A 19,373-nucleotide genomic window follows, 5' to 3' on the forward strand; every position below is an offset into this window, starting at 1 on the left:
AAATTGGAAAAGAAGAAACGGATTATTTGGAGTGACCTTAATATCTTGCAGTTTTTTTCAGATCCTCTGGGAATAATTTTTTCCATAGAAGGGTATATTACTTCTTTTCATTCTCTGAAAGGAAGGAAAGCAAAGATGGCTCTTCAAAGGAAAAAGTGAAACAGACCTTTGAGAATAGAATGTTTGACATAAGAACATTAGTGCAGTAGTGTGTGAAATGTTGGATTTTTCATCTTCTGTCTCAAGGTCTTATACAAAGAAAAGAAAGCCAAGTCACCCTCTTGAAAGAGGACAAAAAGAGTGTAAAAACTCTACCTTTTCCTGTCAGAACTCACAATTCAGATCGTATAGGATTATTAGATTTTTTAAACTGTTCTTAAGTCTGTATACTATTTATACTGAAATCCACAAATCCAGTTACTAATTCTGAATACTGAACATTGTGTTGACAGTTGATTTTTTACAGTAACATTTTTCAGCATAAGCTGTTTAAAAATAAAGCTCTTGTGAGAGTGAATAGTTCATTGGCATAGTAGTTATAGTAATAATGATAATGTTCAAGGAAATGAATTTATGTGGACAGGCCACCAGGATGATTAGAGGGATGCAGAACCTCCCCTATGAGGAAAGGCTGAGAGAATTGGGATTGTTCTGCCTGGAAAAGAGAAGGTTCTGGGCTGATCTAATGGCAGTCTTCCAGTGCTTGAACAGAGCCTACAAGAAATAATGCAGAGGGACCATTTACAAGAGCCTGAAGTGACAGGACAAGGGGGAATGGCTTCAAACTGACAGAGAGTAGGTTTAGATTGGATATTAGGAAGAAATTCTTTACTGTGAAGAGTGTTGAGGCCCTGGCCTAGAGAAGTTGTGGGTGTCCCATTCCTGGCTGTGTTCAAAGCCAGGCTGGATGGGAGCAAGTTGGTCTAGTTGAAATTATCCCTGCCCATTGCAAGAGGTTGGAACCAGATGATCTTTAAGGTCTCTTCCAGCCCAAACCATTCTATGTGGCTATGATATAATCTTACCTGTCTGCTTCCTTTTTAGTCCTGAGGACTTTTTAACTTCATCTGTGGCCTTAGATACCTAGCAGGGAATGCATGGTTCTGAAAAACATTCTCTGAGCTCACACAAATGGAATATTTTAAAAAAATAGTATGAAAACTATATAGCTTTTTGCCTAGAACTGTTTTATTGATAGTGAAAATGGTCACAGAGATTACAAAGGATGCCTGCAAAGATGGAAGATAACACAGCTACAGGGAAATATCCCTGTTCTTCTAAAGAGGGAAATAGGATGTAAAGAAGCAGCTTTTCCAGCACTCGAGTGCTGGAGGTCACTTGGAACAGCAAAGCCATTGTCTTCTGTGCAAACTCTGAAACCATTTCTCTTTATCCTTCAAGGGCCCTCTCATGGACTGCTGCTGTGTTCAGAATGATGAAATTCACCCCTGTCATTTTATCAAGTGTGTGAGGGTGCTTTTCCATACACTTCTCTTTCCACACATTTATAAAGACAGATGGGAGGAAATACCTCATTTCTCCTAAAGGGGGTTATTAGTGAGGTGTGACCTCACTTCTGCACCACAGTGGTGAATCATTTAAGAAAGGTGAAAGGTTTTTTTCTTCCTCTACCCTGATAATTCACTAAGAAGCAAATTTAGGAGGAGCAACATTTAGGTGCCACTGGTCTATAAGGGCAGCAGAAGAAATTATTCATCATATCAAGGCACTCTGACCTGGCTTGGGATTGGCCTTTTTCCTCATTTTCAGTGGAAACACAGGAAAGAAAAAATTCCCTGCACTTTTAATGTTAGTATTTGAGAACATCTCAACACAAATGCAGAAGACTTTGCATGTTTCATGCTAGGATTAAAGAAAAAAAAAAACCTTGTAGTTCATGCAAAGTAATTATGTTAATCAGATAAAACCATGTAGTTAAAATATCTGCCAGTTTCCAAAGAATTGTTAAAAGAAATGCAGTACTTCTAAACAGAATTTTTTAAATCAGCCATCCTGAGAAAGCTGTTTACTAAAATAAAGATGAGACTCTTGTTTGCTTAGAGAAAGCTCCTGTCTCTCAGGTGTAGTTTCTTGATTCTTATGCAGGAAGTCTAAATATTACAGGAAAATTCTTACTACTTTTACTTTATGAGGCTCCCAAGAAGGTTTTACTTTCTTGCACTAAAATTTCCAGCAGAGGGAGCTTTACCATTACATTTAGTAAAAAACCCAGGTTTGCTTAATACTTTTCATCTACAATTTATAAAAATGTGAGACCATTGTGCTTTTTTTTTTTATGGCGTGAATTCATGACATCTTATTATGGAACAATTTATAAGGAACAGAAAGGAAAAGACTTTCCTAGAAAGAACATTTCCATATGTTGTGTTACTATTTCATCACAGTTCCTTTGAAATTGGAAAGTTCTTTTAACTTAACATGAAATATTTTTTCTCAATTAATAATCTTTCTCTCTTTTTCATAATAATTTTTCAAGTACTTTAAGTAGAATTTCTCTCACTTTTCCTTTGTTGCCTACATGCAAAAGAAAAAGGGGCAGGAAACTAAATTCTAGAAAAATTTCTCCTTTTTTCCCAAAAAACTTCTCCGTTCAAGCATGACCTCATCAAGATTTCCAAGCTTCACAGTCTTCCCCTGTTGTGATGGAGTGCCAAGGATGGATACACCAAGAATCTTTATTGCTTCGGAGAAGCTCTCATTCTTTTTCCTGGCACACACAGTCCATTAAACAGACAAAATATAAATGTGGAAAGATGATTATTCTGTCACAAGATAACACAGTTACAGTGTTCTCTGTATTTATTGCAGGGCTGATTTGGCAGCTGAACAGAATACTGAAACCTATTCAGTTACTGTTCCTAGCTCTTCTTACATACAAATTATGAGGTCTTGTCTATTAAATTTAGGGTCATTTAGTGTTCATGAAGCTAATGAGTAATTAAGATGAGGCTATTGTGAAAATGCATATAAATGTATAGACATTGTAGTCTTGAATTGATTGCAGTATGTAAATTCCCGTACATTTTTTAAACTTTGCTCTGTGTACATATGATCAGTGGATTATTTTGCATTTATATTAGAAAATATATCACACATCGAACCATTTAAAATTCTCTGCATATACTTCAGTGCTTCAATCCCTGTTTTTCTTATTTTGCTGTATATTAATAATTGATAAATGTAATGGATTATTTGGCACATTTTTAATTGATTAAGTAGTGTTTCATGATGTTCATGTCAGTAGCCTTCCATTTGGCAAATAGAACATAGGTTATCATATAAATAAATAAATATACATATTAGCATATTTGCTGTTAACTTTGCCTGTATAATTTCAGAAACAGATGTTTATACTTTTGGACTTGGACAATATGGGCAGTTGGGACATGGAACTTTTGTCTTTGAAAGTTCAGTACCGAAGCCTGTGAAACGCTTGAAGAGGCATAAAATTTGTAACATTGCATGCGGGGAAAATCACACTGCTGTGATAGCAGGTATGGGAGTGCAAAATTCTGGAACCACTTCTAGCAACTCTCTCTTATGCTGTAAAAGCTTTCCTTATACAATGAACAGTAGCAGACATATCCATTACTGGTTCTAAGAGTGAAACGAGCCAGTGAGAAAGGTGAATTCAACAGGAATTTCTGACTCACAGCCATGCCGTGCGTAACTCTGTATCTCCTGTGGAATTATAACCACCTAATTATGCCTTGCTAACAAATATTCTTATTTAGAAGCCATTGTTTTTCTGTATAGTTTAAATATTTTATTTTGTTGTGTTGTTTTTTTTTACAAATTGTCTAGACCAACATCTCAGGCAGTACTTTGTCTGAAAATGTGTGTATTTTCAAATAATATTCATCTGTTGAAGATCTAAAAATAATTGTTCAGATTTTGTTTTTGGAAGGGAAATATTTCTTACTTTCATAGCCTATTGCTTTTTAATGGTTCTGTCCTGGCTGTGTGTTGAGTCTTTGTTTTAACATCCTTTTTATTCCCATATGCAGAGAATGGCCTCATGTTTACTTTTGGAGATGGACGACATGGCAAGTTAGGATTTGGAGAAGAGAGTTTTACAAATCTGTTTGATCCCACTCTGTGTTACAATTTCTTGAAGTTCACAGTCCTTTTGGTAAAACTTTTGTTCATTCCTCTCAGACATCACAATATTTATCTTTTTATGAAACACATTATTAATGAGAGCTGAAATATCATTATAGAACTATTTCTTTCTATAACATTTAATTAGTGGACAACACCAACTGAAGGAAAGAGGATATTATATATGCTTAGCACAGTGTTCATTTAGTTTAGAGTGTCTTTGACTTGGGCTACACATACAGAATGCTCTTTAGGGTTTTATTCAGTACTCTTGTGCTGTGGTGTTTTGGTCTTCAGAGCTGTGGTAGCTTATAAACTGAATTATTTATTACTCTTGGATGGTTGGAAGTATGGGGAAATGTATATCTTTTCTGTAAACACCAGAGACTAATCTTTTCAATTTTGACAATTTTTGTACAGTAGGATATTTTTAAGCCTCAAGAAAATGTGAGGTGGTAGGTTTTTTCAATCCAAACCAGACAAGAAAGCAAGAATAGTCTTTTCTTTTGAGAATTGTGTAAGGGAAGTTTTTTCATCTGCTTCTTGAGGTGTGGAAGAAATGTCAGAGAATTGTCAGCATCAAAAATATTAACATGACTCAGGATTGAACAAAATTTGCAACTAAAGTCTATTGATCACTTCTGTTTGTTTACTGGAATTAGAGGTGAAAGAAGTTTTATTGGAAGCAGTGAGTGTTTTAAGCCTTTTAAAAAGTGAAACCTCTGATTTTTTATGTAAAAATATTGTGTCTACGGGAGGGTGTTGAATTTATTTTACATTTTGCTGATTTTGTGATAAAACAATTAGGTTTGAAACTATCAGTATTCCTCTCAAGTGACTTGTATCAAAATAAATAGCTAAAGTCTCTTGAAAATCAGTGGAAATATGTTTGCTATCTTTTATATAAAAAATGTGATAGTCCTGTCTTTTGTTCTGTTCAGTACAAATACATTGTATTTAAGTAAGAAGAAGTGAACATAGATCACTAGTCATTAATAAATGTAATTAAGTACTTTTATCTTGCTGGTGTAATTGGGAACTAAATTTTAAGCCACTTGCTGTGTCTTACTTCTACTACATTTCTTTCTTATCATCCAAATCCCTAGAGATGATTGTAAGAAAAGTGCATCCTTGATACTTACATAAACGAAGTAATCAGACTTTTTTTTGAGCTGTAGGTTGCTTGTGGGGGTTGTCACATGTTGGTTTTTGCTGCTCCAAGACCTAAAGGATCTGAAATACCCTTGGAAGATTTATATGAGCCTCGTTTGACTGCTGCTACCTCTCAAACAAGAGGGGACTTTGTGCTGGCAAACACTTTACAGTTATCAGCAGCACGAATGCGACGTCGAGAGAGGGTAAGCTCAGAGATATTTAGAGTTGTCGTGCTTCTTTCCGGAATCAAAATCACTTTTAAAGCGAAAATCACAGCATATGCCAAGCAGTTAAATATATCTTCTTAAACTAAGGGTTTAATTTTAATGTATAATATGAAAAACAGACATTTACTCTGGTCCCAAAAATTGATGCAGGAGAAAAAAAAAGTAGGTATTAGTCAGATGTTGCTTAATTATTTTGGTGAAAGAGATTAAAATTTGGTTTGTAATCTTTTTGTTATAAAATGTAGAACCTGCCCCTTTGCATTTTTTAAACCACCTTAGAAATATTTTGTAAAAAATAGCAAGAACCTGACTCTCTTGCTGTTCCCTCTGAATCCTTGAATATATTAAACAATTTCATAGTTTATAAAATATCAAAGGAGAATATTAGATGTAGCTACTTAAAATATTGCTTTCTGCTCTGTTGTCTCCACTACACATTCCACGTGATTTCCTTAAACAGCACAATGAATTGGATCATTTCACTTACCTGTCTGAGAACTAGCTCTACCAAAACCTGAATTTATTCTATAAAAAGGTATTAATGTTGTGGATTAAATGCCTTGATGTTATTTGAGAGATTCGTTTTTTATTTTAGATAAAAAGAACAAAGTTCTTTTTCTCCTTTGTTTATATTTTAGGATTGCTTGAAATCATTGCATAGAGATGATCTTAAAAATCCCACTATGTACCTGTCCACTTTCTAGGACTATAAATAAGTAAAATTTTTAAAGATATTTGTTTCTGCTTATTAAGTTGCAATACTGTATCCCAAGCTAACAGCAAATACCACTGATAAGTATATGAGATTGCTTACATTTTGTTCTTCTACCCTTTTTCTCAATTTATTATTTTTCAATCTTCTAAAGGAAAGGTCACCAGAGCAATTTGCTCGAATGGCACAAACTCTGCCTGCAATGGGGGAAGGCTTCTTAAAATCTTCATTGCCTGTGACAAGCAACACCAGCCCATTCTGGTTTTCTGCAACAAGTCATCCTAAAGCTGAATCTGGGAGGGATGGAGATCATGATAAAGGTGAAGTGTCCCCACATCTTGCTGTTGTTTTCTGATAAGAATGGTTTGACTCTCATCATTCATAAATAAATGTGCAGAGGTTCAGGCTCAGTCTTAGGATGGTCTGGCAGCAAACAGGCATGAAAGCTGGGAAATGCAGACAAAAATTGCCTCACACTGTTCATGTTTACAAAACAAGTTTAAAGATTAAGAGGAGACTCGAGTGAAAGAAAAACAATTTATAAATTGTACCTGTGATTCCTTAAGCCTTTAGAAATAAGGTTCACAAAAATACTGTAAGAACATTAACTACTTACTTTGTTTTCACATCAAAAAAAGGAATTACAGAAAAAAAGTTAGGAACAGTCTTAAGGACATAGGTAAGCCTACAAGGAACTTGGATAAGAAAACATAAGAGGTCTACTAATTCTTACAGCACCTTTCTTCTTCACTTGGAAATGCAGAAGTACCCTTCACTCTTTCTTATCTAAGATAATAAGGATTTATAATATTATAGCTGATGGAAAAGTCTGGATAACCATAACACAGCACTGGACTTTGGCACAGATTCTCTAGAGCAGTTCTGGACTTGTCTGGAATCCTGGGCCTGTGTGATTTCCTAGAAAGAACAGTGCTGAAGAGTGCAGAATGCAGAGCTTTTGTGTAATTGTTAGCTCAGATTTACTGGACAGCCAAATCAAATTTGAAAGTAATTCATTCATAGAATGAATATGATTATTTTTAAACCTGCCAGCATCTCCATTAGCATTGCTGGTTCCAGGAAAGCAATACAGTGAAATTTGAATTTCCTTTAGAGTCTTCTTAGACCTAAAACTTCAGGTTTTGTGTTGTACAAAATGGTCATAGACCTGATGAGCTTAATGATGTAGGGACATTTTTATAATGCTGCATGAAACTCACTGTCTCTCCATCCATTACACAGATAAAGTCCAATGGAGATAACACCACTGCAGCTACTTTGATCTAATTGTTACACCATTATTTGTATAAATATAGAGTCTTTGTCCCATGTAATGTTTAGGCTTTGAAAGCCTGCAGAAATGGTCTGAGATCTACACTGTACTGAGACCAGATTGCTGAGCTACCTCTGTTGTTAGTGATGAAAGGAGATGGAAGTGGTTTTGCTGTGTCTTGGGCTGGGGGAATGAAGAATCTGAGGACTTCAGTTCTATGTTAGTAAAATAGGAATAATCTCTATTTTATAAGTGTGGGGTGTACTGTTTGCTATACAGTGCTTGTTCCTATGACATTTGTTCATTTGCCCCTATTTTACCTTGTAGAAAATAATCATCAAAAAGATAAACCTAGTGAAGTCTCTTCAGAACAAGATTCAGATAATGAAAATATTGACAGAAACCTTGGAGACACAACTGACATCCTAAATATGGTAATATATTCCAATAATGGATCTGTAATTCAGTAATATTTTGCAGGGGGAGACAAAGAAGCTGAATTGTGTTTCAGGTTCTAATGCAGAATTCCTGACTACCAGAACATCACATGTGAATCCGAGAAATACTGGCACACTGTTAAATGAGCATGCATTTTGCATCATCATTACCCAATGCTAAAATATGTTTTAATTTTCAAAGTAGTATTGTGATATGAAGCAGTCCAAATAGTGCTGTGCCTCCCCACACTTTACCTCTGGAAATCAGAAAGAAAAGGAAAAGGGTGCTGGAGGCCACATGGTGATCACTATGTCTGACCTTGCTTTTTTTGGTAATTTCCAACAGAGAATTGCAGGAAATGAAGCAGAAGAGCATCTTTTCCTGTTTTGAGAAGAGTTTTTTTTAATACAGGTGGAACATATTAAAGGGAAGGCAAAAATCCAGACATTTTGATTATTTGGTGAATCCCCCAGCTTGTTCCTACATATTTCTTTTATTTAAAAAACATGTTCACCTTATCACTTGTACAACTTTCCAAAACATATTGTTCTCTCAGCAGAAAGGACATGTCCTGGCCTTAATGCAGCCACAGTTATGCTGGAGGGATTGAACATCTACAGGAATTATTATCTGTTTGCATTTAAAAGTACTTAGTAATTTAACAGTCTGTGCATGCCATTTATTTATTATAAAACTTCATTTTGATTTTCAAGAAAAAAATGTGATCAGATCCAATGCACAGCATGGCCTCCATTAATTTACTGAAGCATTATTTACATATTTCACACTTTATGTGTTAGACTTCCTTATCTTTTTCAGTTTTATACCTATCCTGAATCAATTTTAAAACATTAAAAAAAAATTTAAACATAAATTTGAAAAAAAGCCTATCAGAAAAACTTGTCAAAATACAATATAAATGGTTGTTGTTCTTAGATCCGAATGAAAACAATCTGCTATAGCATAGTTTTTTTCAATTTTTCTAGACTGTGGCAACATACATCTTTTTGACACCTGTGACAAAATGAGGAAAGACTTTAATGTTATATTGATGATACAAATTATTGGAAGTCTGAAACCAGAACTGTTCATGCTCACTGTGTTGAAAAACAATGTAGTGGTTAAACCATGAGCAGATAATATTCAACAGCAGACAATATAATTATATTGTCATTTGGAATATATGGCAAGGGATGAGAAAAATTTCATTATATATTCCCACCTAGTAGTATTCTATGTTGACTTTTGGTTTCTTGCTTCATGTGGAAGAGATAAAGGCATTAGATTCCAAGGAACAATTCTGCTGTGCAATGTTTCTTTGAAGATGTTCTTTCAAGGCTGTGGTGTCAAACTGGATGTTGAGTTGAAGGTTGTGATGATAATGGAGTAAGGTTCTATTTGTAACCTCATAGTGAGTGGAAGGTGGATCTCAAACGTGCCCATGGACTCTAAGAAGGGTCAGGGTAGTGTTCAGCCTCTACAGACAGTTTAGGTGTTGACATTTGTTCACCCCTCTCTTTAGAAGCAGAAAATGATGGAGTGGAAGTGAAATAGTTGAGCTGAATGATCATACAGGTTTGTCTCACCCTGACTGTGCAATAATATTAAAATGTTCATAAACTAGCTCAGTTTAGTAAAACTGGGCTTTGATGCTGCTTTCTGTATTAAATATATTTATTTTTTAATAGAGATCTTATTTTTTGCAGACACATGCAATGAAATTTAATCCTGGTGACTGGTCCTTAAAATTATCACCACTCCAAAAACAGAAGGTACTGTAACTAATTACATATTTGTATGTTGATACTGATGTTTAAAAATCTGCAGTTCTTGTATTGTCCTAGTCCATTATTGCAATTCTTGTATTGTCCATTATTTTGCTTTGAGTTTTTAAAAAGTCAGGCAAATTTTATAGACCTCCTCTTGCTAATATTCTGAATATCCATGGCCTAAAATTCTAAGAAGCTGCATGAAGGCAGAGAGAATTTGGGCAGGCATCTAGAACTCCACATATCCAGTGCAGTTTGAGATGAGTGTCTAATATTTCACCAACTAAAGAAGCAAGAGACTATTATATACATCTTGTAACTTCATGTGATAACATACATTTCTACTGGTTTGTTGCTAAGAAAATATTTTGGGACACAGTGTAAATAAAGATTTTATTTACAGATATTCACCTTGAAGTATATTTTAAGGAGCAATAATACTGGTCTTAATTATGAAATTAAAGTACTTTGTAGTACTTTCTATTTCACTCCTAAAGTGATCCCAGCTTTTCAGCACTTCGTTATATTCCATTAAAATTTTATTTTAGATTTTTAAGTTTATAATTTATTAAATAAGTGTAAAATTAGAAAGACAGAAAGACAACAGATTTTCAAACTTCTTAGAAAGTGCATAACAATGAGTATATCAGAAGATTTCCAAAGGAGGAAGGTGTAAGAGGACTGTATTAATTTCCTTCTTCTTGCACAGCCTCATGCATTGCCCCTGTTCTGGTTTGTGGGATGTGGCACTGGCTGCACAATTCTTACTGCATTTCCTTGGATAGTGAGAAAGGTGTAGCATTACACTGATCATTACCAGGATGTTACATTCTTCTAATATGTGCACTTCTAAATTCATTTCATGTGAAATATTCTACCTTTTATGCTGTCTTTTAATCCCCTCTCACAAATTGTTTCTTTTCTTGTTCAGATGCTTTTGTAACCTTTTTCTTTCGCTGCCATTTGTCTTTAATGCTTTTTTTCTTTCTTTTTAATTTTCTGCTTCTCATGTGGAATAGAAGAACAATAAAAATGTGAAACTGAAAAGAGATGGTAAGGGTGGGCTGAAAAACAAGGATTCTGATTTCACAAAGAAGGGCTCAAAGTTAGCGTCTGGCTCTTTACAAAAGCAGTCTTCACTTTCAGAGTCAACTGGACAAGATTTAGAAAAGAGTAGTGCCTTTGTAGGGAAGCCTGTGGCCAGAAAAAGTATTAAGAAAGGTAAATCTGAACATGCAGAAAGTAATAGTACTTTGAAAAGTGGTGCTGAAGAAATTACTGAGGACAAAAGCATATTAGTGAAAAGGGAAAAAGAGTGTGTGGAAAATCCTGAATTTTTCAGAGAGGATGCAACATATAATCTTCCCACTGAAAAAATAAATTCTTCCAATAAAAAGCCAAAAGCTGTTAAATCTAAGCAATCCCTTAAAATAGAGGTACTTCCTTCTGCTCCCAGGGATCAGCCCCAGACTGATTCATTAAGTGTACAAGAATACAGTCCTGTTAAAAAGCAAGGGAGTCAAAAAACTACAGAGAGTCAAAACGAAATAAAGGATGGTGTTGAAAAATCTGACAAGTGTGAAAGAATAAATGTCACAGGAGAAGAAAGTAGTGCAGAACTGAAGGAGCTTAAAAAAAAGCATCAGTTTTTGAAACAAGTATCTGTAACTTCATCATCATCTTCAACTGAGGAAATTACTAATGATCTCCAAAAATGCATACTTAAGGAAGAGGTCTGCTATGAACACAGAGTTGTCCAGGGGGCAAGGAGGACAGTGACACATCTAGACTTAGAAAAAGACAGTGAGATTGAGGAGATACGTGCTACAAACAATGAGAAAGAACGTGTAGAACAGACTGATTTAAAAAGCCTGAATGAGGAAGAAACAAGCTCTGATGCTAAACCTGATGAAGACAGGCCATTAGAAATTAAGAATGAGGAGGAATCTGATCAAGAGCAGGAGAATGAAAGCAGTGAAAAGGGTGAAAGTGAAAAAGAAAAACTAGATGAAACAGTTGACAGTGACGGGGAGGAAGAAGAGAGTGAGGTTAAAAAAGACAGAGATGAAGTTTCAGTAGAAAAAGATGAAGAGGGAAAAGATAATGAGGAAGAAAGTGAAAAAGAAGAATCACAGGCTGAAAGAGACAGTGGGAATGAGGGTGCAGAGGAGACTGAAGAGGTCAGCCAGCAAGAAGGCAAAGAGCAAAGAGATGAGCAAGGCAGGTTGATGGAGGAAGTAGAAATGGTGAGTGAGGGAGAAAAGGAGGATATGGAGGAGAAGTATCAGAAAGAGGAAGGTACTGAAAAAGAAAAAGAGCAGGTTAAAAGTGAGGGGAAAGATGAGAGTGAGGAAGGAGAGGAAGATACAGAGGAAGAGGAAGAAAAAGAGGTAGAGGCAGAAGAGGAAGGAGAAGATGAAAAGGAAGATGAAGAGGAAAAAGACGGGGAGAATGAAAAAGACAAAGAGGGTGAAGAGGAGGAGTTGGGAGAATCATTGGCAGGGAGGGAAGAAGAGGTATCTGAAGAAGAGCAGGATGAGGAAGATGCAAATACAAAAACTAAGGAAGTGGGTGAAGATGGAGTGGAAAAAGGAGAAGATGGGGAGGATGAAGTGGAAGAGGAAAGAGAAGATGAGAAAGAGGAAGGAACAGAGGCAGAAGCAGAAGGGGATGAGGAGGAAGAAGATGAAAAGGAAGAAGAGGAGGGGGAAAATGAAGAGAAAGGGGAAGATAAAGAAGAGGGAGAAGGAGTGGAAGAAGTTGAGGGAGTAGGGGAGGAAGAAGAGAGTGTCAGAGAAGATGAGGGAAAAGAGACAGTGGAGGAAGAAGAGGAAGATGAGGAGGAAGAAGAAGGAGTGGAAGAAGGGAGAGATGAGGAAACAGGAGAGGAAGAAGAAGCAGTAGAGGAGGGGGAAGAGGGAGAACAAGAAGAAGGAGAAGAAGATGAAGGAGAAGAAGATGAAGGAGAAGGGGAGGAGGAAGAGGAAAAAGAGGAAGAAGAGGAGGAAGAGGGTGAAGAGAAAGAAGAAGAGGAAGAAGAGGGGGAAGAAGAAAAAGAGGAAGAGGGTGAGGAGGAAGAAGAAGAGGGGGAAGAAGAAAAGGGAGAAGAGAGCGAGGAGGAAGAAGAAGAAGGGGAAGAGGGAGAGGGGGGAGAAGGTGAAGAGGAAGAGGGAGAAGAAGGAGATGAGGAGAAAGGGGATTTAGTAGACAAGGAAGAAGAGGATGAGGGAGAAGGAGATGAGGATGAGGAGGAAGAAGAAGAGGAAAAAGCAAAAGCTAAAAGGAAAAATTATAGTAATAAACTTCCAGAAAAGAAAAGCAAACCCAGGAAGCCAGAAAAGACAGAAAGTACTGCTTTACCAAACAGGTCTAAACAAAACATGAAATCCAAACATCATGTACCAAATGGTTTACATAATCCAGAACAATTTTGGAACAATGTGCTACCTCATTATTTAACATTAAAGTAGCATAGACTACTGCAGATGCATTTTAAACCTACTCAGGAAACAGATTGATTTTTATTACTTGAAAGAAACTTCTCATGGAATCAAAGCATAATATTATGCATATAATTTAAGTGCCAATTTTTTGAAAAAGACTGAAGAAAATGTTTAGATGTAGGATACTTTTATGAGAGAAATCATACTTTATTGATACAATCATTTCCACAATCATGTTTATCATGTATGATATATAAAAAATTAATTGCTGAGGAGGTAAACTGTGTTTGCCTCTTAATCAAAGTGTAATGTCATGCTGACAAATCAATTTTACATTGTAACAGTGTAATCTTTGCCTTTGAATCAGCAACACACCAATTTTAGTTGCAGAGCAGTTTACTTGATAATGTGCCTTACATGAAAGGAGTTGCAGTAAATTAGCAAAGGTAACTATTTTAAAATTTTGGTATCACTCTGTCGTAATTGACACAATACAAAGCAACACACTCCATTTTCAGAAGGCTTCAAACCTGTTTTTTATTATAGCATGCATGCTTTTTATACGTTCTTACAAAACTCATAGGTTTACACTTTACTCTTTGGTCACGAGAGACGAAGTGTTTATTGGAACAGACAGTTGCAGGTTTCTCTTATTTATCCTTCTTTCTTTCTTGGTTTCTATGTCAATGACCTTGGTAGAAAATTCTTTCAGGGTAAACATGAATCCTTTTCTCTCTGGCTCACAGAAATTGCTATGAAGAAGTTGTAAAACTTCCACATCACTCCATAATTTATGCCCCCCTACTTTTATTCTGTTCATACATTGGTAAAATGTTCAAGTACCTAAATTAAAGAAAGGACAAGTTGCCAAATCTACATGGGTCAGCAGATGGGAGGTAAATGGAAATGCAGGCCTGGAAAAGTGATGGCCTGGGACTTTCCAACGGCCTTAAGGCTGACTTCTTATTTTGGTGTCAGCACACAATTCTGTGCAAAAAGACACACACAGATCTCAGAATCTGGCCTGGATTACCTTAGAGTTCAGGGATAATTTTTGGAATATCACACTTGGTGATTGGATAGAACTAAGAATTTGAAACATATACCTCTAAAACATTTTTATTTGTTTATACTGTGGAATATATAAAAGATGCTATATCTGCCTACAAAAGACTACATCACATTAGTCCTCTAACTCTGAGGCACTCCAGGAGGGGGAATATATATTGTTGCTGTGTGAAATGCATATGTTTCCAGGATCAGAGCCAAAGCTTCTCTTAATTTGAGTAGATTTATGGTCTTAAAAAACCCTATCTGTAATCTCCAAAAAGAGGTAAACCAACAAGCCAGATAGAATAATAAAGAAAGTGGTAAGAAAGTCTGATTTTTTTTTTTTTTTTCGAAAAGACAAAGTTAATACTTTTAGAATTTCCTTAAAATACACAAACGAAACTTGCAAATTACTTTTGTAAGATAATGCATTACTCTTTCAACCATTTGGCACTGAACTGGCAAATGAAGAGGTAGGGACTCATCATGTATCATTGTTACTTGAATATTATGCCAATGGGTGGTCTGGGAAATTTTTGCAAACAGATCTCAGTATTGACATTCTGTAGAAAAATAGTTGTTTAAGCCCTGCTTGAAAAGGAGGAGAGAAGAAGAAAGGAATCAAAATGAGTAAATGTCATTCAATAAAAATGTGAATGGAATCAATACTTATGTTAAGATTATGAAATATTTTAATATTGTTTTTTAAGATGCTGGCATTAAACAATCTTTGGCACAATGTCTCCAGAATTTATTTTCTATAAAGCCTGTAGCAGATCAGTAGTTTGCCAGGAAATCCTAGGCTAGGTCCAACCTTCCTGCCTCACTCACCCCTTCCATATGCTGCATTTCAAGGTAAGATCACTTCAGTCACCTGCTGTACCTGACTACAGCAAAAAGTTACCTCAGGGCTTTATTTTGTCCCTGTGAAATTTGTTTCAAACTTTGGAATTCTCTGGAACACATTGTCTTGACATCAGCATGTGTCTTTGGAGCAGGGTAAGTATCCTCATATTCTGTTAGAGAATATTTTAGCAGTTAAATGCCTTTCCCAAGAAATCAGCTCTCTCTAACAATGGAGCCATCAGATATTTTGTCAGTGTGCTGTGCTATCACTGAACTCCTCTGAAAACACTCACCCCCTAAGTGGAGCTGTGATATGTTATTTTATCTTAGGAAAGATGAGGATGTTACTGTGATTAAATTTAGAGTAGTATTGAAAAGTATTTTTATAGGCCTAAAACTGGGTTTCTTGGATATGCCATCTACTTCTTTGTGGTTCTGGAATTCATCATTGAAGAAAACTGGGCTGTGAAAAACGAAACAACGCTGTTATTTCTAGTGAAAGATATTTCCTAGAGAGAGAGAGGAAAAAAAAAAAAGAAAAAGAGAGCATTTTAAAGCAAGTGGTTTCCAATTCCACATAGGAATGGCCCTTCATTTACTGTTTGGTTGCAGCATTTAATGTAAATTCTTAGGAGAATGAGGACTATTTGTTGTTTCTCTCTTAACATATGCTGATAGCAGAAAGCTTTCCAAGAGAGTGAAGGAAGCCAGCTTATGGGCATCTCCTCGTCTTTGTTTTGTCTGGATGAAAATTCATTGATTTGAGAACTGATTTTATGTAGCTTTGTGGATCATTCCTGTGGTGGGGGAAAAGCAGAGCTTTATTCCAGCACTTCTAAGGGTTTTCCACAGACTTGTTACATAAATTGTGCTCTGTTCCAGCATTTCTGGGCTTTGAGGGGACTTTGGAACTCCATTAGCATAACGAATGGAATTTTATTTGGTTTGACTCATTCTGGTTTATAAAGTTTGCTGCTTGTGGTTTTGTGAAAATTCAGTATATCCCTGGTATTTATTATGGCATACAAAGAGATTTACATGCAGTACTGAAGAAGTATGGCAGAAATAGTCCTGAATTAGTTTTCAATAGAGAAAAGAAATCCTGTGTTAGAGAAAACAACAGACAATTGCCCACACCAAAGATCTATCCATCTTTTTTCTACCACTGGCTACTGGTGAGCGCCTGGGAAAAAAATAAATTAGAATATTAGAATAGCACAAACATGTAGTGTTACTTTGCCCCTGTAATCATTCAATAAATGAATATATATTTTCAATAATTTGTGGTTTAGCAGATATATGTATTACATTTAGCAGATATATGTATTACATTAACATTACATTTAACATCCATTTTCTTCACTTCATTGAATTTCTTTCAATCAATTTTTAACCTGTTTAGCATATTTTGGAAAAGAATTCTTAGATTTCTTTACATATTGTTTGGAGAAGTAACTCCTCTTTTTTATTTGCATCATTTGATGTCTTTGTATTCTTGTACTATAAAAAAGAGCACTTATTCTCTCTTCATTATTTATTCCCTAATGATTATCATGTGGAAAATGTGTGCAGTTCAGTTTAAGTCAAGAATAAGTGGTTTATTGATTAATTAATTACAGTTAACCATCAATCAACCACCTACATGTTTAATTCAAGAGCAGCAACATTGAACATCCTCAAAGTGTTAAAAGCATGTGGAAATTTCTAGGCATTCCCTGCAGCTCATCTCAGAGGTTTCAATCCCCTGCACGGTCTCACAGACATTCACAGAATTACAGATGCTGCCTTTTACAGTGGGTATCCAATACAAACACCTCTGGCACTTTCAGAGGGTGGGGTGCAGGTCTGCTGCTGCCTCACAGCTCTGCTTAGAGGTGAGGATGCTCTGGGTGACTTTGGAATATTCTGTAGCACAGCTTTTCTCTTGTGCCTGCAAAATTCCAGCAGATAAGTTTTTCCATTATAGCTGAACATACCAAACCATTTATTCAGATAGTAGATCTCTTTGCATAATTGATGCTGAATAACAAAAACGTCCTTCTCCAAGCTGCAAAAAATATCTAGGTTTCACTCATTATTTTTTGTTCCAGTTTCTTATCTGGATAACAACATGGATATTCTTTAGAACAGGGCCTTTCAGAATTATGCTGAAAGGACATTTAGTTTTTGTTTTCATTGCTCTTAGTTTTTTTCCCCTCCTAGTTTTTCTTACCTTTAGACATCTTTTACTATAAATTTTAGCTTATTTTCTCCCACTACCTATCTCTCATATAACATTAAGGATCTATAAAAAGGCCAAAAAAGGGCAAAGTAAATGTGAAAGGGTAATTTTTCATCCAACTGTAGAAGTGACAGTGTTTAGTACTGTAGCATTCTATGAGCACCTGAGCAAATTCTTTCCTTGCACAAATGGCAAACCCATGGTATTGTGCTCAGTAAAGTTCTGAGAATGTTTGGGATCCAAAGTCACTCACTGAGCTGTAACATTCTTATACACTTATTTGTGTTTTAATGGAGACGGGAGAGGATTTAAAGGATTTTGGAGAGACGGCTTTGGCATCAGAAAATTGCATTGCAGAGAGAAACGGAGGTTTTATTTTTCTATTGCCAAAAGAAGAAGCAAGTACACTTAATCACTCTCTTTTTTTAAGGATTTATCATAGTGCTTGTTGCTTGTCAACCTATGTTATAATAATTTAAACAAATATTAATACTGTTATCTCAAACTCCCATGCTTAGTTATGAAAATAATTCTTATCAGGGCCCTGAAATGTCTAGTGTAAAAATATTTACCATTCTGGCTTTCTTATTTCTTCAGCATTGAAAACTCAGAAATTAATCTTTTGGTCTGTGGTGTGTTGCAGAGCTGTCTGCTGGAGTGCCCAGGTTCAATGGTATGGATTTTGAGCCTTATAATTTGTCACGACTGGCATACCTTTCACATAGAGTCTCATTTGTGATTTGTATGAAATGTAAAGTATTTGTGCTGTCATATGGAGAGTGTGAGAGAGAAAAACAAAGGTGGCTCAAAGAAGAATTTTACATTAAACAAAGCCTTTATCTGCACCTCTTTTGTAAGGATATAGATCACAGTAGTATTGAAGAGTAATATTTCAACGCCCCTGTGTAATGTTGTTAGTATAAGAGCCTGTGCTGTTCAACTGGAAAGTGAGCAATAAATACTCACCTAAAAATGAGCAATAAATACCAACCTAAATACCTCCTAAAAGGAGCTTGTGAGCCACCCTGGCAGAGCCTGGCTTTCTTACAGGAAGTATAAAATACTTCACTTTCATTCTATCCAGATTTCATTCTATCCAGCATCTATCCAAGGCACAAAACTACTTTTATAATTAGAAACACAGCAGCAGAACTGCTGCAAAATTTAACCTCTTTTATAAGGCACTTCATTATCATCTGTATGGAGAAAAAGAACAAAGCAAACCTGAACGTGTTCTGTATCAAGGGTACAGAAATAAGTCAAGCTGTGCTTTAAAGCCAGCCTTGCAGTGGCTGAGTGAGAACTTCCACAAGTTCTGCCATGACCTGGAGAACAATTCCATGGGGAAGCTGGTGGCACTTGTGTTACTGAGCTGGGTGTGCCTTGAAAAATCTGGGAAATGAGAATGGGTTTAAAGATTATTGATGGTTGTGTAAAAATTACCACTTTTACATGAGAGAATTTTGAAGTGGGGACGCTTCCCTGAGACCCAGTCTTGCAGTCTGTGGAGGTTTTAGCAGTGACTCATGGAGGCTCTTTGAGGAATGTACAAAGCCAGAGAATCCCAAAAAACCTTCCTGCCTGCTTTGGTGCTTTGGCAAAAATTTGCCTTCACCAGTATTTTTATCAAAGCACTGAATAAAACCCATCATGATTACAGCAGGATTTTAATGAAAAGTACAGGATTTGGGAGTGACATGCAGTATCTAAGCTATGTGCACAATAAAAGCAGAAGTAGTGACTGTCCTCATTCACTTGCAATATATGGGAACTGACAAACTCCAGATACTAATTTTTTTTCTATAAGGATTTGGAAAAATATGCACAATCTGCATTCAAGTTTGGGCCAATATTCCCAAGTAATTTTTTTCTGTCTGTTAGCATTAAGAATTCATTTTATACAGCATAATATCTTCCACAGACACAGTGAGTTTTTCAGACAACACCAACATATTCTGGAGTTGCTGATTATATTTCTCCTGTTTTGCTCAAGTACCCAGGAGTTATTTTGGTATGCTATTTCTGAGTGACTGAATATTAGAGTATTTTACTGTGTAAAATACTTCATAAGTTATTATACTTGATGTAAACAGTCTCTAACTTGTTTTATGGTTTTC

The 19,373-nt window shown here is 35.9% G+C and overlaps 1 protein-coding gene across 1 annotated transcript in view; it reads left to right on the forward strand.

The window, feature by feature from the left end:
- RPGR (retinitis pigmentosa GTPase regulator) overlaps window positions 1–13,359 on the forward strand; it is a 37,104-nt gene extending 23,745 nt beyond the window's left edge. The window contains exons 8-16 of the mRNA XM_053971521.1: window positions 3,360–3,515; window positions 4,029–4,153; window positions 5,301–5,480; window positions 6,371–6,536; window positions 7,817–7,923; window positions 9,634–9,699; window positions 10,321–10,368; window positions 10,716–12,455; window positions 12,519–13,359. Coding sequence (XP_053827496.1) covers window positions 3,360–3,515; window positions 4,029–4,153; window positions 5,301–5,480; window positions 6,371–6,536; window positions 7,817–7,923; window positions 9,634–9,699; window positions 10,321–10,368; window positions 10,716–12,455; window positions 12,519–13,166 — 3,236 coding nt within the window. The 3' untranslated portion in view covers window positions 13,167–13,359. The remainder of the gene's footprint in view (window positions 1–3,359; window positions 3,516–4,028; window positions 4,154–5,300; window positions 5,481–6,370; window positions 6,537–7,816; window positions 7,924–9,633; window positions 9,700–10,320; window positions 10,369–10,715; window positions 12,456–12,518) is intronic.
- The last annotated feature ends 6,014 nt before the right edge of the window (window positions 13,360–19,373 follow it).

This window comes from Vidua macroura, chromosome 2 (assembly GCF_024509145.1).
Source record: "Vidua macroura isolate BioBank_ID:100142 chromosome 2, ASM2450914v1, whole genome shotgun sequence".
Classification (NCBI taxonomy): Eukaryota; Metazoa; Chordata; class Aves; order Passeriformes; family Viduidae; genus Vidua; species Vidua macroura.